At 37.4% G+C, this 24,970-nt stretch overlaps 1 protein-coding gene across 5 annotated transcripts in view; it reads left to right on the forward strand.

Annotated features, from left to right (window-relative positions):
- The first annotated feature begins 15,253 nt into the window (after positions 1–15,253).
- LOC106749653 overlaps positions 15,254–24,970 on the forward strand; it is a 31,089-nt gene continuing 21,372 nt past the window's right edge. For all 5 annotated transcript variants that reach the window (XM_014629320.1, XM_014629318.1, XM_014629322.1 and 2 more), the window contains exons 1-2: positions 15,254–16,122; positions 24,658–24,753. In XM_014629320.1, coding sequence (XP_014484806.1) covers positions 15,274–16,122; positions 24,658–24,753 — 945 coding nt within the window. In that variant the 5' untranslated portion in view covers positions 15,254–15,273. The remainder of the gene's footprint in view (positions 16,123–24,657; positions 24,754–24,970) is intronic.

A 24,970-nucleotide genomic window follows, 5' to 3' on the forward strand; every position in this document is an offset into this window, starting at 1 on the left:
TGGCAATTGAAGTTGGAACAAAGCTTCAATTACAGATTTTTTCACTTTCCAGTCTTCGCTGGATTCCTTTGTCAACGCTAACCTGATGATATTTTCCATTATGTAACTTTTTATACTCGTATATTAACACGTTAACTGCCACGCGCATTTCGGAGGAAATCTCCGTCAGGCCAAATCCATTAAAATTTTTTGATAAGAAATATTTAAGTATATTAATTATACGATCCTGAAATTATTTATTAAACTATGTAATTTTTTTAGTTTTATATCGTACTTTATACTGTCAGTCACCGGTGACTGACGCGGCCCGAACGGAAAGTTCAGTGTCAGTCACTGGTGACTGACGTGGCAGTTAACGTGTTAAGTCGGATGGCGTCTTAACAATTGTTCTGGGGTCTCGAGGTAATGTCATAATGATCAGGTCTGAGCATATCTAAAAGACTTTTCAAATCAAGAGTGACAGATTTGGATCCTGCATACCAATAACGTAAACGATCTATCAAAGGCTCTACAGTCTAACGGACGTATTAACTTATAAATAAATATAATAATCAAGATATAATAAAATTGTTAAAAATAATTGAGACGACAAGATATTAATATCTTTTAGTAATTAATATATTTTTTTAATAATTTGGCAATAGTATGCGGCGTTTACAGTACGACGTTCGTGAAGAAAATCGACGTGCGAAATACCTTCAAAGTCAAAAAATACAGTTGCAAGAACTTTTCAAGCTGAGAGCCGAGTTTTGGCTTTGACGGGTGCAGATTCACTTTTCTTTCGCCATTCCATACTGGCTTCTTTGGATTCTGGGGTGTAGTGGTGCACCTAAGTTTCGTCGCAAGTCACAATTCGGTGCAAAAGAGCTTCCTCTTCGGTTCTGATAGTGTGTGATGAAAACTAAGCGGGAGGAAAGATATGTGCTCCAAAGGGTTAATCAACTTTAATATTTTGGTTGGTGACCTCGAATAACGACGCAGTGCCGATAATTTTATTCGCGCGAGTTATTATTCTCTCTCTTTTTTCTTTCCGCGCGCGCGCAGTTGAAAGTAGAAGTATAGATTTCGAGTTAGCGTGTGCTTTAAACACGCACACGTGCGTGTGTCGTGCGAATGAAATATTTCTAAGCGCTATTTATAGAACGACGTCATCGCGCTTACGCGCTATCCACAGCTGGAGCCGAAGGCGGCCACATTGTTGCTTGCTGGTGCGATTCGAAGAGAAGCCGGATGTGGAAAATGTATCGTCCCGTGAAGAACATCGTGTGATTGTTTTGCGTTCGACGCGATTATTGAACGAGATTGCGCGAACGAAAGATAATACAATGTGATCGCACAGATCGGTACTTTCGCACACAAATTGTCATAATCGTAAACACAAAACGTAAACTTAAGGTAGTTTATCCGTAAATTTTCTCCGGAATCATTTTGGAAATTTTAACGATATATCAAACACGAAAACACGATATATACGTATATAAAATATTACAAACAGATTAAAAGATCAACCAAGGTTGAGATAATTTAAGTCAACGATAGCGCTATTTGCATATTTCACACGGGGAGAAATAATTTGCCGGCACAGCAAATTCTATGCTGTTGCAGCGAAATCTGTTAGTTACCACACGGATAGCGAAACGATTTGTTGAAGAATACTAATTGTCATTCGTCTGAATTATTTTGCTGAATGTATAAATTATTTTGCTGCGATTATAACAATTTATGTGCGAGAGGTTTTACGAAGGAAAAGTGAGAAAGAAGAGGACGTGAGCGTATTTGCTTAGCATCGATTGCCAAGCGGTCGTAATTCGGTCAGACAACCGGCGCATCGCTTCCTCTTCTATTCATCGCATGGATTTTTCACAACAGTCCGAGATTCGACGATTCTTTTTAATCAATTGCTCGGAGCCAGCAGGCTCGATTTTGAATATACCACATTGCGATTACCGCCACAACTATTTGCGACGATGATGGATCCATAATTGCGTCATCGACATTGCGACTTTGACTCAGTCCTTCGCGCGCACGTTTCTTTCCGAATTGCGCAATTATTTGCATACGCATAATTTGCGAGAATTTATTCGAGATATGCAGATCGACCGGTGTCCGACGCGCGTGTCATTTTACCGTCGCATTATTCAGTGCTATCCCGAGGCCGAAGTGAGGAAAATAGAAAAAAGAATTTCACCGTAATAACAAATTATAAATACAATAGCCTATATGTTTCTACTTTCTTCTTTCTTCTGGGTGTCCCAAACTAATCTCAGTTCCCGTGGTATACAAGTAGAACAGACGAAACTGAGCGGAAAAGTCCTATACCATTTTGCAAATAACACGCAAAATTCGGATTAATATATCTCTATATTTATCTCTATAATTATTATAATATATAAAAAGAGAGTTGGATAAATATATAAATATATCATAAAATACTGTGTTTTTTTAAAGGAAACCAATTTTTCAAATTTATTTTACCGAGCGGTCACATTATTACGTTTTTGTTCCTCTTCGACCAATTTCACTGTGTCGCCATATTTTTATAAATAATAATTAGTAGTAGAATAGTTTTCTAAATAATAAAAATTATAAATCATCGGCTAAAGTTCACCAGCTGTAGTGAACTTTCCAAATTCGGGCGACGTAATCACTCGCGGCCACCGAGGAAACGGACCTTGTACGCTTGTAAAAGTAAGCCGCACTATTCGGTCGTCAGGTCGACCGGTAGTTGCGCAGCAGCGGATCGATATAGGACCGTGATATCTCGACCGCCGTCTCTTATACAGAGCGTGCCAGAAATTCCAGTCGCCCGGCGCCCCGGATACGGAAGGAAGGATACGGATGGAAGGTACACTGAAAAGAAACTAGCAATATTTACTAAATGTACTTAGAGATTTCGATGGAATATTTGATAACTATGGTGAAATCTGATATTAATTATCAATTATTTAATTAGGCCTGCAATATGAACGACTTTTATTCAGAGTCGAATCGACAAAATAAAATAGTAATTGCTACCAAATATTTGATATCTGTTATTGAATGTTTGATAGTTATTATTAGATATTTGGTAAGTATTACGAAATTATTCACTTCCATTCTTATGAAACATTTGATAACTATTAGTAAATATTTATGACCTCTCTCTCTCTCTCTCTTCCTTTCGCTCACTCTTTACTTTTTTTCTCTTTCTTCATATAAGAACACATTATAAACACGAGATACAAAGACTTGACGAGAACTTGTCGATTTCTGTTTGATCACTAAACGTGCAGATTGAGCGGTCGGATTTACATTTATTTCGTGTGTTGTGTGTGTGTGTGTGTGTGTGTGAGGGAGGGAGAGAGAGAGAGAGAGAGAGAGAGATGAAAAGGTCTAATTTATTAAATGCCCGAATTGACGTTCTTCGACAGTTATACGGTGAAATCTTTCACAGAATCTTTCACAGAAATTATTAAATGTATTTTCTAGTCGATCAGGTACAAGAATATTGTGCAGGTCCATCATCGAAGTCGAGCGTGGCTAGTAGGATGGATGATCGGCCGCTTATCGGAATCGAAACCACGAAAGGATATGAAGTGATGATTTTTTTTCTTCTGTGTACGTTAGGTTTTAGCGAGGACCAGTCTTTTTTTTTAACACTCAACATAGAGAAAATGGTTAAAAGTTTTTTTATCAAATTTTGTATAAAATACTTTTTATCGGGATTAGGAGGTCCCTATTGCATGTTGTATGAATATTAATATAACGTTACATTTAAGGTTCCTGGGATGTTAATGGAAATGAGTTTAGACGAACATTTTTATGTTAATGACTTAAGTTTATTAATCTCCGTGGAATATTACCTATCTTACCATTTAAGGTTACCTTAATCTTACTAGGATATTGATGTGCTGACGAGGGTAGCGGTTAATCCAAACAATAAATTAGTCGGAAACAAGTCCGGGGAAAATAAAATTAAATAAACATAGGAATATTAAATTTAAATAAACTTTTTTCATGTGCTAATCCAAGTAGAATAAAAGTCACTTAAAAATTAAAATGTAAAGTTGCCGAAATATTGAAATAAGGTTCCATTAACTTTCTGATAATATTATAATGTAAGGTTATACAATAAGCAGTGTTTGCCTCAGATGATTTCAAATTCATCTAGATAAAGGTAAGATGAAAATCCGGAAAATTTATCTTAGATGAGATGGAGATGATTCCGCTTTTGATCTATCTAGATGAAAGATAGTAACACTATTTATTTAGATAATTTTTCACATGATATTGTTTTCATAAAAGATTTTATAAAAATTTATAATAAAAATTACGCAGATTATAAAATTGCACAACGGTTAAATAATTCGTCAACGTAATTGCTCTAAATTTAAGGATCTATCCAAAAAGACTATTAACTGCTCACTTACAGTCGACAGTTTGATATGGGCTTAAAGTGGATTGATCAATTAAAACAAATATAAATATATTTTGTCTCTCTTTAACTTATTGCACCAGTTTAGCAGTGCAACTAAAAGGAACAGACTGAAGACGATAAAACCGAAATTTGTTGATTCGTTGAAATCTAATTTCCAATCCCTAGTATAATACTAGCTTAACGCACAGGTTCATATTATTTCATTCATTTTTTCGAAAAGTGAGTTCAGAATATGGACTATAATATCATTTCAGATAATTTTTAGATGCGACAACATGTTTTTTAATCTAAGACGAAGTTGAATATATTTTGTATTTCTTCCATCTAGATAAAGATAAAGATGATCTATTTATTTATCTGGATGATTATTTAGATAATTGTATCTATAATGGATACCGGCAAACATTGAATGGAGGTATTAGAAAGTTGCTCGATCTTTAAAAACCGCGAGATGCTAAGCTGCGAGCCAGGAGCCGTCCCAGTGCGCGACGTTTCACTCTGAGAAGAAGGTCGATCTTGAGCGATCTCGTCGATCATGAACGATGAACCATCTCTATTATTTTTTATTTCATCGGCTGTGAAATCGATTCCGAATCGGCAAAGCGGCGGATCGAGGAACAAACTGATGGGTCGCAACTTCTTGCTGAGAAAAAGACTTTTAGAGCGTCCTGTATATATTCTAAAATATATCGCACCTCTGCTAGAAGACGGTCACGTCTCCGAAATTATCAAATTTGAGTTGTTGCCACGATCGTGGCAGGAAAATATTCCCGTTTTCTAGCAAAGGTGCAATATAAAGTGCGATAAATATTTCGCTCCCTCCTTCGCTTTCTTCTTCTCCTCTTCAAGATTTTTTCCTCGTCAGAGAAACCCGGCAGAAGAAGAAAATGTGGAAAAGGAAAAACGAGAGGCAACTCGAGGCAGTCGAGGGCGCCCACCCGAACGACGAGGGGGTGGTGCGCGCCCGAAGGGTGAACGCCGGAGAACGGACTCTCTCTCTCTCTCTCTCTCCCGCTCGCTGTCACTTTGGCGGAGGTCGCCCCTCCGCCGATGTGAGAGAGAGAGAGAGAGAGAGAGAGAGAGAGAGACGTCAGCGTGTCGGCGCGATCGGCCGGTTAATCGAAAGTCAGACAGCCGCGGACCGTCGCCGCCGACGCGCTCCGCTCGATGGCTGTTGTTGCGTCGCGCCGCACGCTTTCGATTTGCGCGAGTGCAAAAGGTAGGCGTCGTCGCGGCCTTTGTGTCGTGTTGTTGTTGTTGTTGTCATCACCGTGTTGTAGTTCACCGTCGTCGTCATCGTTGTTGTGTGTATGTGTGTCAAATGAGGAACTGAACGAAAAGATACGCGCGTCACGTTTATTTTTTCTTCGGAACGCGTGTTGAGCGTTTACTTGTGTGACATTAACATGGTGTGATAATTCGTTATTGATTGATACGCGTTCGATGGGTGTATTCGATATTCCGATTTTATCGACGTGATTCACTTTTGATCCGTCCGATAAACGGAACGGATTAGATTAATACAAGTGTGCGTGAGAGGGAGGGGAAAGAGAGAGAGAGAGAGAGAGAGAGAGAGAATGGATGGAAGAAGAAGGGAGGAAGTGAGAAAGAAAAAGAAAGAAGGAGAAACGCGGCGCCAATGCGTCCAAAACGGACGCAATGCGCAGAGATATTGCGGTCCAAGATGGTACGGGGAAGGATGCGTGCATGCGCGCTTGTTGTGTGTATGTGTATGTTAAACGAGACGTCTCTCCCCGTACTTCTCAAATCGTTGGCCGTTCGGCGACTAATTAATCCGAATCCGCTAAGCAATCGTTCCAGTTAGCGCAGAAACGGCGTGGTTCGCGTGGAGTCAAGAGTACTCCGACTTTCATGCATACCTTGTGAGCGCGTAATATTATTTATTATTGAGTAATATTTCTGAAATATTGACAGACGGTTATACGTCAATCCTTGATAATATTTAAGAAACAATATTATTTAACGTTGTTATAATATTAGCTAAATCGGAAAGTTCCGTCCGTTTTTTTGCAAAAAGTATGGTTTTATTTAAGAAACAAAATGAAAAAGTACATCAATCAAAATATTCTCCTCGTTAACAATGACTTTTTCCCATCTTTCGGGCAGCAAGCGAATTCCAAGGCGAAAGAATGACTCATTTTTGGAGACTATCCAGTCAGAGACCCATTTTTCGACGTCTTCATCAAGAATTGAAGCGTTCTTCAGCAAGTGCGTGTGCCATCGACCGAAACAAGTAGTAATCGGGAAGGGGCACAGTCTGGTGAATAATCCGCATGGGGTAGCACTTCTCAGCGAAGTGCTTCTAACGTTTCCGTACAGGTTTCGTGACGTGAGGCCGAGCGTTGTCATGAAGCAAAATCATTTTATGCTACCTCTCATGCTACCTTTTATATTCTGGTCGTTTTTCGTGCAATGCTCGGCTCAAACGGATAATTTGTTCTCGGTAGAGATGCCCTGTGACTGTTTGACCAGATTTCAACAGTTCATGATACATTACACCCTTCTGATCCCACCAAATACAAAGCATTGCCTTCTTTCCGTGGATATTCCGCTTTGGTGTCGATGTTGAGGATTGGCCGGAGTCGCAAATGGTTTTTCGACGTTTGGGGTTGCCAAAATACATCCCTTTTTCATCCCCAGTGATGATACGATGCAAAAACACCTTTCTTTGTTGCCTAGCAAGCAAAATTTCGCAGGTGGTTTTTCGCCTTTCGATGTCTCTTGGTTTCAGTTCAAATGGGTCCCATTTTCCTTCTTTGTAGACCTTTCCCAAGGCTTTCAAACGATCGGAAATGACAGATTGAGCACAATTTAACGCTCCTGCAAGTTGTTTTTGCGTTCGACATGGGGCTTTATCCACCAATGCCTGCAATTCTTCGTCTTCGAATGCTCTTGGCCGTCCAGAACGCTCTTTGCCCTCCACATCAAAATCATCACTTTTAAAGCGTCGAAATCATTCTCTGCATGTTTTATCGGAAGGAGCACTATCACCATAAACTTCTACAAGCATTCGATGAGCTTCAGCTGCAGTTTTCTTCCATTTGAACCAAAAAATTAACATTTCGCGCAAATGACGCTTATTTGGCTCAAATTTCGACAATTTCGGTGCATTAAGAAGCAATGTTACTGATGCCAACGTATACCTTTATATACTGAATATTATTGACAAATGGTAAAACTAAAAAATTAAGCTTGTTTTAGACATTAGAGTTACCGACAGTTCTAGCTACAACTACTCGCCGCTAGATGGACGGAATTTTCCGATTTATTTAATATTATATATTTTTTAATATTATATATTTTAATTAATTCAACTTTATGTGTGTGTGTATAATTGTAATTTTTTATTTCAAATGTATTGCAATACCAATTGTTTTATTCTTCAAATAAAGTCGAGATAATTTTGTGTAAAAATACGTTTTATACAAAAAAAAATTATACTTATGTACCCAGACAGCACAATGTCCAAAATTGGGACATAAGACGTCTTTTAGATGTCTTAAAAACATCTTAAAAATGTATTATATTAAGACGTCTAAAAGACGTCTCATGTCCTGATTTTGGACATTTGCGCTGCTGGGTATATATATATACATATTTTTATTTATTTATATGTATGTTTCTATATTCTTATTATTATTATTTTATATTTTTTTAATATTCTAAAAACATTTTTATAATATGCCAAGAATATTATATGAAATGGACATATCAAATCGATAGAACATTCCTACAATATTAAGAAATATTATATGACATTCTTGGAATATTATAAAAATATTATTTTAATATTTAATAATATTCATATAATATTCTAGGAATATTATGCGCTTACAGGATAACACCGTTCCGACGCGACGTGTTTATGAAATGGAAGGACGGGAGTATTAGATCACGAGAAAGTGAGTGGCCAGTGGAACGCGATGAACGCATGTTGTGAATAATTTTTTCTTTCACGGGAGGATAATAACATCGATGATATGTTATATTTTCTCTCTTCTTTTATTTCAATTTTTTTTTACGCGAAGCATTTTACTTACGAAAAGATTATTAGCATATTTTAGGACAGCGAAAGAATCTCCCTCGCGTGATGAAAGTCGGCCTTTTGCCCTTCAGCGGTTTAATCGATATCCAGCAGCACATTTGGAACGGTTTTATGATTGCAACGTATACGTGTGTGTGTGTGTTTGTGAGTGTGTGTGTAAAGTAGAACGGCGAATGTAACTATTGACCAATGAGAGGCTGCTTAATACGCATAGAAACCGTTTTCGTGAACGATCCTGACTTGGACTTTGTTTTCTGCGATCGATCGATGCGGCTCTTTGCGGTTAACGGCACTTAAAGCGTAGTCTACAATGGACAGTAGAGGAATATGTTCATAAGAAGTGAGAATAAGAGATTAACCAATCACATTCGAACGTGAGGAGAATAATCGACTATATGGTTCGTTAATTTTTTACTCTTACTTCTTGTAAACATTGCCCTACCGCTCATTATAGACCACGTTTGAACCATATAAGCGTGTAATATTCCTAGAATATTATATGAATATTATTAAATATTAAAATAATATTCTTGGCATATTATAAAAATGTTCTTAGAATATTAAATAAAATAATAATAATATAGAAACATATATATATATGTATGTATATATATAATTTTAAATAATACATATATATATGTATATATATAATTTTTTTAACATAAAACATATTTTTACACAAAATTCTTTCGACTTTATACATATAATAAAACAATTGATATTGCAATACGTTTGAACTATATATAAAAACTGCAATTATATATATTATACATATACATAGAGTTGAATATTTAAGAAATATGTAATATTACAATAACATTAAATAATATTATTTTTTTAATATTATTAGGAGTGGACGTATAACCATTATAACCATTTATTAATATTCCAGAAATATTACTTAATATTAAATAATATCACGCATTTATAGGGTAGGACCGTCTACAATAATCGTAAAGTATGCAATAAGATGTAAGCAGTAAGCTTGATCAACCACAGTCGATTTATTTTTGGAATATACGAATTTAATTGGTCAATTAGCTTACCGCTTGTGTCTTACTACATGCGGCTATTGTAAACGGTCTTTAAGGTTTTTGCACGTAGATTGCCGTAAACGGTAAGACTTAAACAGTAAGAAAGTTGATCAACTAATCGGTATATTTTTTTTAGATTTACGTATTCCAAAAGATTCCGATAGAAGTATCGACAAGTTTGGCCTTAAGCAGAAATAACTAGGATTTCAACCAGTTGACCAATCACATGCCTAATGTAGAAGAATCTTTTTTTGAACATGATTGAATGATATATATACATATATTATATATATGTGTATGTATATATATATGATATATACATATGCAATATGTGGTTACATAAGTTTGTCCGGAGATGTTTTAGCAATTGAGTCAACAGAGATCGTCTGCCGAAAAATTAGTATTCTTCATACAAGGACACATTATAAACACGAGATACAAAGACTTGACCAGAATTTGTCGATTTCTGTTTGATTACTAAAATAAAACAGCACTGTTCGCGGTTAGTAGTTGGACGGATGTCCACTACGAGATCGAAACTGCGGAAGATTTCTTCACATATAAAATGAAAAAAATAAATCAAAATGAAGTAAGAATATCAAGCTATCTTAAGATAATTTACTTAGAACGATAGAATTTTTTTTAGTAAATTGATGCTAATTACCTAAAATAATTTTCCTTACAGACTATATTATTTAATAATAGTTGCCGAATATATCTCATTTTCTGCTACCAAGATTTGATATTAATTACCAAAATTTAGTTTAACGATCTAAATCTATAGTTCACGCGACTAAATCTTGATTCTTAAAACTATATATTTCTTTCATACAATCAAATTATCTCATAACTGTAACCGTTGCCGTAACGTTTGGCCTTCAATATTTCGCCGAATTATTTAGTAACAGTTACTAAATTTTGTTATATACTACCAAATCCTTTCAGTGTAGACATCCTCAATTTATTTATTGAACATTCGCATACATACAATTAACTTTAATTTGAATCATCGATTTTTCTCATTGGCGAACGATCGTGACGTAAGCGCCGTTCTGGCCGTGAATACACTATGTGAATGACATGTTCTTTTTCTCTTTTTTTTTTCTAACTACCAGAAGATACCGGAGCGTCTGACGCATCTCGAAGCGACAACGCTCCCGATCGGGACGTCTTCCCTGGAAAACGCTATCCGTGTCGAGTCATCGATAGGACACTTCGTGGTCTCGTAGAGTGAGACACAGCACAGGTGCGATACATTGAGATAGTAAACCGGATTCAACAGGCGATAACGTGAGAAATAAAGTCGAATGAAGTACAGTAGATTAGATATTTATTTGCTTTAGGATACTCCACATAGCATATAGTATAATTGATAACAAAGTATAGACGCGTATAGACATGTGATAAAACACGCAAGGAGAGGAAACAGCAAAAAAGAACGAAAAGGAAAGAAAAGAAAAGAAAAAGGTATATGCGCTCTTGCAGTTAATTGAAATACACGTTACATCGCGAGTGAAGATTTTCTATTTATCGCGATAACTAATCAATGTTCTGCTTTCTGGTAAGAACTAGAACTAACAACATTTATATAATATAATTTAAGCCAATAAAAATTTCAGTAAGAAAACAAGTCTAAAGAAACGGAATGGAAAAAAAATCGTAATTTAAACGTTTTTACCGGCACTTTCATTGTCCAAGAAACCGAAACCGAAACTTTGATTAAATATTTAAGTGGACTGGAACTGGAACTGGATCGATATTTTCATTCTGTCCGGGTGCCTGGCTCGGCCTCACGTTCAAGCGATCTCTCTCGAAATTTGTCGACGACAGTCGGACATTTTTTCGAAACAACCGTGGCCGCCGTTAACATTAATAAACGCCACCAGCATCGAGCTGATTGCAAAGAGACATTACTTAAAATATTTTGAAGTTTAATTTTCTACTGTATACTAAGAAAGAGATAGAGAGAAAGGAATAGTGAAAGTGAGACAAGGGAAAAGAAAAAATCAACGCGTACGCTGGTTCGGCTTGTCATGTTGGCGGCGATTAAAAGTGAACGTGCACGTTTACTACGTGTTTGTCGGCGTGTAGCGAAAGCGTAACGGAACTCGAGTGAGCGAAACGTTCACCCAAATATCGGTCGCATTGTTTCACTCTTAAACACCGCTGTGCGTCGGTCAGCAAACCCGTCGATTAGAGACGAGCGATACAACCCCAACGTATCGATACATTGGATCGATGTATCGTATCGATACGTATCGTGGATAGAAATATCGATATACGTAATGTATCTAATGTCTTGTGTCGATATCATCAATATCAATACATGAATTACATAAAAATATTGGATTAAAAGCAGGATTAGGAAAGTTATCGCTAAAAAATTACGTCGTTACAAAATCACTGAAAAACTAACTATAACGGTAATGGCGTTATAAATAACGCGTTACTTTTTACAAGTAACTCTGATTAAAAGTACCTATTCGGTATACTTTGTATGAATGTAATAATATGAATGGCATGTATTTATAATAATGTTTAAATAATTACGCTACAATTATTTTCTAAATAAAAAAGAAAAAAATTTTAATAAGTTAAATTAAAATTTATTTTAAATAAATTAAAATTTTAAATAAAATTGCATTTGTAAAATAAATTATATTATTTTGTACATTATAAGAAACGTATAATAATAATTTATAATTGCTCTATAAATGCCAATCTCGGGTCGTACCTTATTCGGAAAACAATGAACTGCTAACGAAATGTTCTCGAAATGTCGGAAACAAATCCATAAGAGACACGGCGTTAATTCGGAATGCCAAATCAAATATTTATAAATATTTATAGATGCTAAGATCGCTGAGATCAAGGGATTATAAAAATAATAATTGATTTTAAATGATCACCCGCCAACTTATTTCGTTCTTTATTATCTCACTTGCTTTACAAAATACAGCCTCTCGGAGGGAACTAAAGTCGCAATTAATAACTAATATACTTAATTGCTAAAACTTTCAGATGAGTCATTAGGAGATAGTTAAATTGAAAAAATAATTGCTACAGGCGGCCAACATAAGCATATCGGAATTCTTTATTTAAGGATTGTGTATCGATATATGAAAATTTCGAATAGTAAAACATTGATGCAAAATATAGATATTTTGGCATTAAAACTATCGATATTTCAAATAATATCGGCTATCTCTACTGTCGATTACGTCATTTGACTTGGCAAAAAAGCGGCGACGTGTGTGTTTCTTCGAGCAAAAATCTTCGGGAAAGATATATGCCTAACCGGTTGCTACATTGTACACGTTTTATCCTCCGTTGTTCTTTTCATGATTGACCCGATTCATTGATCCCAATTCGTTGATCGTGATAGCACGCGTGATTGAATTCGAATCACCGAACTATAACCAGCAACTGCGGCAACGATCTTTTACATCCGATGTGAGCAACGGTGATTTTCTGCCGGAGTGATACGCGCGTTTATCTTTGATTCTATTTATTTTTCCTTTTCTTTCCTTCTTTCTCTCTTCCCTTTTTTTTTAGATTCCTTTTTTAGTTATTCTACTCTTTTAATTTCTTTAAAAAATTTGTTTCTTCTTTTATTATGTTACTTATTGCTAGCATTTTTTTTTTTGTAAATCATTAGACTTATGCTTTAATTTCCCTGTCCCGAAAGAGATATCCTTCTCAACCCTCTCATTTCTCTCCTCAGTGAATAAATCCATTTATTTATCTATTTATCTACACACTGGGAGAAAAATACCTGAAAAATAAAAAAGATATTTAGCGAGTAGTTAGAAAGATACTCAGCGAGTAATAATAACATATTTATTTATACTAATATACATATTTTTATACTTTTAAGAAAAAATAATTTTCAAATGAGAAAATAAAAATTTTTTCAAACTGCAGTTTTCCATGAAAGCAATTGTTTATTTTGTTTAAATGAAAGAATTTCACTTGATTTAATTAAATATTATTAGTACCGGCTAAATAAATATTTTTTTATTTTTTAGATATTTTTCTCTCGGTGTGTCTGTCTTTTATTATTCGCCACTTCCTCTATTACAATAGTGTTATTTTTCTTCCAACAAAATATTTGGTGTTTTTTTTTTACACTGACTCATTTTACTTACATCTACTTATACTTCATAATTACGTGCCGAAGCTTTTGTTGCATTTTACATCAATATTATATCTGAGTTTTCCTTTTTGCACTCAAGGGAAATAACATTCCAAAGTAGATAATAAATATGCGTTTCCTTTTTCTCTTTCTCTCCCCCTTTCCTTTTCTGTTTCCCTCTATCTCTTAAAAAATATAAAAAAATATAGCAATAGAACGATAAGACATTGTCAAGGTTACTGGCCGGTAATTCTTATTGTTGCGGTCGCCCGTTGGTTACCTTTTATCAGCCAACCGGCCCACGAGTGACGATAGCCAGCTAAAAATACTTGTTATTTGCATTGTAACGCAATGTATCGCTCGGTGCGGTTAAAAGCTCTTCACCAATTTGCCCGCACACAATAGCAAAAATTGATGTGATCGTTCGTTTCCCCAAAGGCATCTCGTGAGAACTTCCTCCTTTCAACTATCGCTCAAGTTATTAAAATTAAAAATTGCATTGTGAAAAGTGTGCGTAACATATCGAATTTCAATAAAATATCGCTATTGTTAATCAAGAAGATTCGTTGCGGTCATGGCTGTCGATCAGCGTACCATTGAATACAATGGTATTTTTTTTTCTTGCGCGCGAAATCTCGCGTTGCAACAACGGGCGTGGGCGTATCGCGCAATTGTCTTCATTCACGGCAATCTTATCGGCCGATGGCGGCTAACAAGTTCTCTCTTTCTCATCGGCAAACTAGTTCGTCGCCTAACGTGTATCGAATCTCTCCTGTTTCAGCTCGATCTCATTCCGAACAGGCGAACTACAGTGAAATCGGTACGCCGATTGATCTCAGTTTCCGAAGAAGGAAAAGTTGACTCGGTGACTTCCGGTGTGACGTAGACACATCTACGGTACTCGCTTCCTCTGGATATCCACCGTTCCGCGCAGATCGACAGCATCGCATAGAAGACAGAAGACGAGAAAAACTTGGCGCTACCGACGAAAGAGAGTTCACTGTCAAGGTCGACCACGAAAGAGATCGCGAAGGAAGCGTGCGACTCAGCAGCGTCACCGATTGATCTCCCGATCGGAAGTTCCCGGCCTCAGTCTGAAGAAGAAATCGGCGATCGTCATTGAGGCTGGTTCAACGAGACTGTCGAGAGAACCGAAGGGAGCGACCAACTTTGAAACGATACGATTGAACCGATCATTTTTTATCAACCGGTGACGTCACTGTTCGAAGAAGCGTCGTTGATTGACTTTCCGATCGAGTAACCGAAGGAAACAATTCTGGAAAAAATCGGTCGATCAAATATCACGAACCGTAATAGAGATTGGATCAGCGAAAGTGGCTTGAGAAAGGTCGAAAAGAGCGGCCGACCTTGAAGCGACTGACCTGGTCCTCTCATCTTCGATCATAGCAGCACTGCTCGAAAGCTAAGCGAACTTCCGCAGGTCGGCGATCCGGAAGAGGACGCTCGCTGGGCGCGAATAGACCGACGAGAGACCGACGACGACGACGTCGTCGGAGACGATTAGTAGCGTGCAGTCCAGGGTATATGCGCGGCGTATTAATAGCCAAGTACAGAGAGCGGTGGTGGGGCGGCGGTCGCTCGCGGGTGAAAATAGAAAAGAATGTTTTTGGAATCCAATTGGACTTGGTTGGCAGAACGATGGGGCAATATGGCCGACTTGGCCGAGCGGGTGGACGATCTGATATGCAGTTTCGACTCGGCTGGTGAGACGACCATGGATACGCTGTCGATGCTGATCTTCGGCTGGATGCTCTTCGGTCTGCTGGTGCTGTGCGTCGGCAAGTACGTGTACAATCGCTTCGTGCTGAACGAGCTCGCCATCGGCTCGTCGTCGGCGCAGTACGGCAAAGACGGCCATGCTTATCACGGCGAGAGTGTTGTGATCGCGAGTGCCGCCGGTACCACCGTCGGAGCCGCTGGAAAGCCGCTCTTTGACAAATCCAAGCCGGTGTCGGTGTCGTCGTCGACCTCCCTGCCGTCCCTTGCGAGACCAGGTGGTGCAGGTGGTGGCGGCGGTGCCGTCGCCGCCGCTACCGGTGGTGGTGGTGCTGCTGCCGCCGCTGCTGGTAGCAGCAGCAGCGGCAGTGGCGGTGTTATCGGTGCTGCCGTAGGCGGTGTTGTTAGTGCGGTCGCTGGTAGTGGTGGTGGTGCTGGTAGTGGTGGTGCCGTGTTCGCGAGATCACCGTCGCCCTCGACGGCCGGCTACGTGCCGCCGACGCCGCCGGTGAGGAAACGTCTGACCAGGAAGACCTCCGGCGTCCTCATCAGCCCGTCCAGGAGCTCGAGAGCTCTGCACCTGCCGACCGCGACCGGCGCCGACGCCGAGGCCGTGCGCTGGGTCAACGAGCTAATCGTCTGGCTGCATTACGACCTCGTGATCCTTAACGAACTCTTGGCCAGTTGGGTGGCCTCCCTCAACGACTTCACCAATGCCGGCTCCAACAATGAGGTAAGGATACTCCGTTGTTCTCACATGGAGAGTATTGCGGAGAGATTCTGCGTTACTTTACTCTTGATTCTTCGAGCGCCCAGCGGTGCAACGGGAAGCAGCTCCTTGTTCCTGTGACCCGGCCGTACTTGTCGAACGCTTTGTTTGTGACTGGTGATATTAGGTGTAGAATGCACAAAAGAAATATTATATATATATAGGAAATTAGAAAACTAGAAAGTATAGTAAAATTGATTAATATTTGTATGAAAAAATGCTATCTATATATACAGGGTGTCCCAAACTAATCTCAGTTTCCGTGGTGTACAAATAGAACGGATGAAACTGAGCAGAGAAGTCCTATACCAGTTTGCAAATAACACACAAAATTTCGAGTTATCAATGATTGAAAATGGTCATTTACAGAGGCTGTTTTAATTAATAACTCAATAATTTGCGTATTATTTGCAAAGTGGTACAGAACTGTTTTGTTCATAGTGGCCTAATCTATAAATATATGACAATTGTTGCACCTAACAACAGACATCAGTATATTGAACTTTGACCTTTGAACCTTGAATTTGTTGTTAGGTACAACAATTGTCATATATTTGTAGATTAGGCCACTCTGAACAAAAAAGTTCTGTATCACTTTGCAAATAATACGCAAATTTTTGAGTTATTAATTAAAGAAGCTTCTACGACCATTTTCAATAATTGATAACTCGAAATTTTTCATGTTATTTGCACAATAGTATAGGACTTTTCTGCTCAGTTTCACCCGTTCTATTTGCACATCATGGGAACCAAGATTAGTTTGGGACACCCTGTATATATATATAGATTGTCAGGAGAGTTTATCTTGTTAAGGAACATAGTAAATATTTTAATAATAGTTTTTAGTTTGCAAAATATAAATAGCATATATGAAACGGAAGAATAATACATTAAGGGAGAATGTTGATGTCATACTTCTCGATTATAAAATTTTATATATAATCATTACTGTAAAATTCTTTCCACAAAAATGACTAAATAAATGTTATGAACTTAAAGTAATAAAGTTTACAACTGATAAGTAATAAAGTTATAAAGTAATAAAGTTTACAACTGATAAGTAATAAAGTTATAAAGTAATAAAGTTTACAACTGAACTGTTGTCAACAAGTCGAGAGAGTGAATGCACAATTGAGAGCCCTTGAGAACACCAATTGTTCACAGAGAAAGGTGGGCAAATGTATATATTTACAGTACTCAAAAGCTTAACCTTTTGTATTCCGAAGACGTCACAGCAATGCTATTAATAATGTCTTATAAAACTCGAAAAACGCCGCAGTCTCCGGATTTCAAGTTGATTTTTGAAACTAATTGTAATCGCTATAAATTTACTTTTAAAATCCAAAAGGCGTCATCGCAATGTTTTTCGAACTTTATGAGAAATTTCGAATGGCTCTTTTGGAGGATAAAATGTTAAGAAAAGGTCGCATTGTCGCATTGGCCGGTCGGAAAAGCGGCGAAGACGCGGTGAATATTTTCCAGTATTTGTGTGTAAGAAATGTCGTGAACTTTGTGCGACTCGTCGCGCTCGATAAGGCGATATATGAGCTCTTTTCGAGACGTGGGTGACTCCGTCGACGAAACGGCGAAGAGGGAAGGGAATGTGCGTTCGTGCAAGCGCGTATGTGTGTGTGGTGCAAGTAGGTCGAGTGGATCGCGTGAAACACAGTAGCTCTCCTTAGATGTATTTGTCTAAGAGGAATCGCAACAAAGGGACTGTTTTCAATGTTACAAATCTTCTTTGGAAATTTTGCAACATTCCCCGGTGAGGAACGATCGGGCTCTGCTTCGTGGAGATACCGAGCATGCCGCTGTTGCCACTTCCGTAGACAGCGCAACTTTTGTCGCAGACGTTCGCGAATCCCGGGCACTCTTCCAAATTTTGCTGTTTAAGGATTTTAAGGCCCGATCTACAATAGATGCAACGAGCCTTCTAGATACGTGAGTCAGCTCAAAGCTGTTAAACGGCAACGTAATTTTTGGCAAGATGTTAGAAGATTTTTCAACAATTTCTCTCTTTGCCAAAAGTCATGATAACGTATAAGGCAATGCTGTACGACGACCCCGAACTTCGATCAGCGCGCCATCCAAAAAGAATTTAAATAATCGGTAATGCAGGTAACGGTAAAATAAAATTTAATAAATTAAAGTAAAATAAAATTTTTGATACAGTGATATTGTTGTACCGATGCCGTATCCCGCATAGAAATTTTACCAGACTTTCCCATTTACAGTGCAGATTCCGATTAAAATTGGTCCAAAGTTGTCCCAAAATAGGTTATCCGATCGCCAGTTGGGAACTCCATCTTTATCCCGAACATTGGTTCTCCGTTTCTTGCACGGAAAATATCTCGAGATCTAATTGGGTTCCGATTTCCCAAAATAATATTAGGTTCCAGTTGGATTAGGTTAGACGTACGACACACGAAATATCAATGCGATATTCTGCGTAGTGATATTCTGATAAGTAAATATAACTATAAATGTAAATATAAAAAATATAAATATAAATATAAATATAAGTAAAAATAATGTTACTATTAAACACATGTACATTTCATTTGAAATGTCGTTTATTCTATAATTTAACTTTAATATTGTTGCGATAGCGCTCTCTCTCTCTTTCTCGCTCTCTTTCACTTACTCTCTGCTAAAAGATTGTGCTAAATTCCCCAGCATACAGGAAATCATGTAAAAAAGAAATAATATATGAAGTTTTGTCACTATTTTTTTGCATAATAATTTTCACTTTCCTGATGTAAAAATCTATTAACATTATGCACATGTGATGAAAAAATTCCGATAAATCTAAATAAACGTTAAAGATTAGATTAGATTAGAATATTATTATGCTGGCTTATATATATCTGGTCAATATCACTAAGTATACTATTTTTGTTTTTATGAGGAAAGTTTAAACAAAAATTGGTAAAAATCTTTGGGAAAATGTCGGGGTGACCAAATAGAATTTGTTTGTGCTTTCCACTTAGAATCGCACGTTTAAAACATTACGCTTCTAACCAGAATCCAAAATTACTGTGGGAAATCGAATTAAACCCCAATTAGATCTCAAAACATTTTCTATGCGGGATTATCACAGACACAGGCTCTGTTTACGTGTTTATAGTTAGCAAATCTGTCATTCCAAGATGATTTAGTCTCAGTCAACCATCAGATGACCTATGATAATACAGACAAATATGTACGCAATATTTGTTATTTATAATAAATAAATGATAAATATTACATTCGGCAACTATAATACCTGCATTTTGCAAAGCATTTATAGTATATTTAGCATTTATAAATATCAGAAATTACACGTATATTACCATGCAATTCTTTGTTATATTGTTGTATTGTTGTAAAATTGATTAACTACGATACTTGCATCAAAGTAAATGCCGCATGTAGACTTTGCCTCTTTTCATCGTAATGGATTAATTTTAAACTGTGTAAATCAATGTTTCCGTTGTGATCTTACAAGTACGTCATACATCATAGCGAAGTCTTCTGTGACGTAATGCGGAGTGTCCGGTATGTTTCGTACATCCGCTCGCGTGCAGATAGAAAAGGTTAAACTGATAGAAAAGGTAGACACCATTATTGCAAAATTCACAATAGTTAACGAGGAATGAATTATTCTGTCTGAGCTAATAAGCGCACGAGAAACGGTAGGCCGAACGTATAGAAGGTAAGATGTTTTCAATATATGTATATATATTGGTATTTTGGCCTACCGTGTTTCGATACGTTCATGCGTGTTGTTATATGTGCTGTTGTTGTGAGGACCCCACCCGTCCGCCAGTTCGACGAATTTAAAGTTGATTCATATCGATTTTGGGGAGCAACGATCGCAAGCACAGAAATATCATTGCTGAACTTTATTTCAAAGATCACAATTATACAAGGCTTTCCGCGCTTGACGAGATATCGGGCGGAATGTGATTTCGAGAGCGAACTGCTCAGGTCAAGGACGATTAAACGGGAACTGGCTAACTTCGAATGTGATGTGTCGGCATTCGTGGCACAGAAAGGAATAGTGTTTGCCAGTATCTAGATAAAATTATCTAAATAATCATCCAGATGAATAAAGAGATCATCTTTATTTTTATCCAGATGGAAAAAATATTAAATATACTCATCTTCATTTTAGATAAAAAGAACATGTTATCTCATCTAAAAATTATCTGAATTGATGTTAAGGTCCATATTCTGAACTCACTTTTCGATAAAATGAATGAAATAATATGGTCCTGTGCGTTAAGCCCGTATCAGACTAGATTGGAGATTGGATTTTAACGAATTAACAATTTCAGTTTTGTCTCCTTTGGTCTGTTCTTTTTAACCGCACTGCTGAACTGGTGCAACTAAAAAGAACAGACCATTTGTTTCAATTGGTCAATCCACTTTACGCCCGTATCAAGCTGTCGACTGTGAGTGAGGAGTTAATGATTATTGGTCTTTTTTGTTAGATCCTTAAATTTAGGGCGATTACGTTTACGAATTACTTAATCATTGTGTAGTTTTATGATCTGCGTAATTTTTACTATAAATTTTTATAAAATCTCGCATGAAAACAATATCGTCTGAAAAATTATCCAGATAAGTAGCGCTACTTATCTTTCACCTATATAAATCCAAATCATCTTCGTTTCATCTAAGATGATTTTTTGTATTTTCATCTTACCTTTATCTAGATGAATCCGAAATCATCTAAGGCAAACATCGGGAAGAAAACTACTGTTTTTATTTTAAGTCCGACCAGTCATAAAATAGGATTAGGGTGCGTCAGGATGTCGCGTCAGTTTATGGAATAAACTTCAGAGTCGTGAATTCCTCAAAATATCTTTCGGCTCGAAGGGAATCGTTTCAGGAAGATTATGAGTTATGATAGGCAATAGGATCTCTATAACCGAAGGAAATACGAAGAGGCTCGAAGTCGTAGCAACACGGCACGTAACACCTTCACCTTTCCTAAAAAGGGGATTCGCCTCAGGTGGATCCACACTTATCGCCACAGTTAATACACAGTGACGTAATAATATACATATACATAATGATACAATCGCTTACATAACATCCCAATGATCAGAATTCCACCACCAAAACCATAACCATCTGTGTCCGCATTCAGCTCGCGTTTCGGCGGCAGAGCCTGCTGACAGACAGTGCGAGCAGATTGGCAGCGGAAACCTGCGTAGAACCTGTTGCCAAACTATCCGCAGCAAGATATGCTCGGTTTTTGCCACCAATCTGCCGTCAGATCAGGTTCCGCTCGGTTTCTGTTCGCCAATCTGTTCTCATATTGCCTATCAACAGGCTCTGCCACATTTCTGGCAGCAGTTTGACAACATAATATGATAGAACAGAACCTGTATTAAATTTGTTGCCTTTCTGCTATCAGAAATTTGCTCGTATTAGCACAGGGTTTGGCTATTTGGAATTATAAAAGTCATGCGTCAACTAAATACTAATACAGCGCATGGTCTTACGATATATTTGCAGAGTTTCACATTACAGATGTGTGTGTAATCTAACCGCATAAGAGATATTTATGTGATCAATTCAGTACAATAAATGAAATTTATAGCTTTTTTAGATAGCATTTCTGTACGATAATGCTTTCCTATTTTCTCTGCTTCTTTACAAAGCTTATACAGCAGTTTGTCTATTCAACGAAACCACGTTTTCATTAAAAATAATGAGTACAGTATAGGAATAAAAACTGAGTGAAATGTAACGCAATTCACAGCTTCAGGTAGTACTCGATTTGGCCAAGTGGATATTCGCGCGCAATACGCGGCTCGGGAGGCTAGAATTCATCGCCGACTTGCCAAAAGTAAATTACAGGATAAAAATTTGGCCAAGGACGATTCATTTTATGCGCCTGGAATAGAAAATTCTATGTAAGTTAAAAAATCAATTTTATCGTAGTATAAACCTGTTGTAAAAGGTTAAAAGCTTTTTTTTTCAAGACCATGTTTTTGAAATCGGTACCGGCAGAAATTCGAAAATAGCTCGACCAGTCTAATAGCGGTTTAGACACAAGTATTAGGTGTTCCGCTTAGTTTTGAGGAATTTTTTGCAAAAAAACACTTTATTTTAGAAAGGCGTTAAATTATATTTTAGTTTATTTTAGAAAGACGTTAAATTATATTTTATCCGACATATTTTCCACCGCTAGCTACAATTTTTTCCCACTTTTCTGCCAATAAGTGGATTCCACAGTAAAAGAAATGTTCGTCTTTCGAAACGATCCATTCATCGAGCCATTTTTGTATTTCATCATATGTTTTGAAATGCTGGTCAGCAAGGCCGTACTGCGTCGAAATAAGTAATAACCTGAAGAACAGTCTGGTGAATACGCGGTATGTGGTAATACTTCCCATTGAAATGCCGATAACGTATCTTTAACTGCTTTTGCAACGTGTGGTCGAGCATTGTCGTGCAACAAAATCACTTTGTGTTCTCTTTGAACTGTTATTAGACGTTTTAACTGATGGAACAGACTCAGAATAAGTTTCTGAGATGAATCGGTGAGCTTCGACGGCCGTTTTCTTCAAATCAAAGCAGTAAAGTAATAGATGACGAAAGCGCTCCTTATCATGTTCCATTTTTAATTGCACTAAACAGTACGGTTATGTTTACGAATACACGGGACACGCGTTAAATGATTTGTAAAAATGCGTTAAATGATTTGTAGAAATGTCCAAGCTTTGAAATGATGTACCAACTATCAAAATGTCTCTAATAGATCTCTAAATCATTGATAACTCGGAATTTTGCGTGTTATTTTGCAAAATGGTATAGGACTTTTCGACTCAGTTTCATCCGTTCTACTTGCATATGGGAACTGAGATTAGTTTGGGACACCCTGTCTAATGTATCTTGATGTGTTTATGTGCTAAAACTTCATAATGACACATTTACTGATAGACGTTAAAAACGATAATTAATATGTAACGAATATTAATATGATATATATTGGCAAATTAATAACGCGATGATTGTTTTTTGAATTTTTAAACGTTGTTATATATTTCGGAGCAAACGATAAATTGGTTTGAAGGAAATTCTTGTTATGAAATAATTAATATTATGCAGATGTTTCTTCCAGAAATGTACTTATAACGTTCGATTAATAAATAATAAATGCAAGATCACGGACGGATTCCCAATACATCTTGAATGTACGGGAAACAATATGTTATGTGATATATAAAAATATTTTGGAATCAAAAATATCATACTATTAAGGCTTCTGGGTAGTCGCTGCAACTGTCTCTGTTTAATGACGTTAGAAGTGAGAAAACGCATGTCAAGAATTCTTGCGTTTTCTCGCTTCTGACGTCATTAAACAAAGACAGTTGCAGCGTCCTAGAAGCTACCTAGGAGCCTTAATCATTGCCAACAGATACTAATCACTGATACATTGATACCGCATGGACCATTCATATATGGATACTAAAATCTACATGGAAGTATCGACACAGAGTCCACAAGGATATTGTATCAATAAACCAACGTGGATTTGTCCACATAGAATATACGTAGATATCACGTCGATGTATTTGCATCCACGTAAGGAACATGAGGAATCCATCTCAATTTCGCGTGGATTTTCTTAACAGGCGGCTAAGTAAATCGATATTTATTACGTTACATGGATAATTAACTTCTCGTTCTTTCGAGCCGGAAAGATTCGAAAAGTCACTCGTGACCGGCTGATACTCGTCTCGGCCATTGTAAATTACAGCAAAATAATACAAACAGTGTGTTTCGTTACAACCGCGTGATTTTTCTCTTCTGAGATACTGAGACGCCAAATCACGATTTGCATGGGCCAAGGTGAAGTGTTACATCACGTGAGACGGCCGCTGCGTATAAAAAGGAGTCACGGATCGTCGCTGTTCTTGCCATATGTAACCAATGACGTCATTGCACCGGAATAACTTAAATGTCGTCAGAGATCAAGTTCGCGCCGTCTTAATTAGTTCGCGTATCGAAGGACATGTTTGGGATCGATCTTACACACATACACAAGTTCCATCGGATTACTGTCGCTACTCGCATTAGAACTCGTTCTCGTTATTTGCGTTATTGCGGTTTTTATGGAAATAACAGCAAGAAATAGTTCTACCTATATCGCTACCTTGAAATAAACGGACCATCGTGTTTTTTGTTCTGTGATTATGCGTGATCATTTTTTGTTCAATAAGCAGTGTCCTGATGAATATTGGAGAGAGCAAGAGTTCATTAAGGTGATTTTTTCGAAGACCTCAATAAAATCTCTTAAAAATATAAAAAAATTAACATTCTGTAAGACGTCCTTTAAAAGAGCTACTTATGATGTCTATTCACACAAGAAACAAAATACTTTCTTTATTCTGTAATCCTGTGTTGTCAAACGTATGAAAAATCACGTAGCACGAGAACGGCTCTCCGTCCGCAATGTATTTCGCCGATAATCGCAATTGGGATCTTTGTGTGTTTCAGCACGGCGTCAGTGTCGAATTCGTCCGTGTCCTGCCGGAGACGCATCCTCCTACTTTGTCGAATATCTTTTGCGAGTGCGACTCGAAGGATGATGTGGTACGTAGCTGCCCAGTTTCTAAGATTCCCCGGCCTCGTCTTCGGGGTCCTCCTTTCAGAATAGGTCCTACTTTTATTTTCTCAAATTCACTAACATATTACACAGTGTTCTCTTTCCCTATCTCTCGTAATATAGATAAAATAGTTAAGATATTTCTTCCGAAATTTATTTTTTAAGATTCACTTCAATGCTTATATATATATATATATATATATA

This window comes from Dinoponera quadriceps, unplaced genomic scaffold (genome assembly GCF_001313825.1).
Source record: "Dinoponera quadriceps isolate SergipeBrazil2010 unplaced genomic scaffold, ASM131382v1 scaffold3773, whole genome shotgun sequence".
Lineage (NCBI taxonomy): Eukaryota > Metazoa > Arthropoda > Insecta > Hymenoptera > Formicidae > Dinoponera > Dinoponera quadriceps.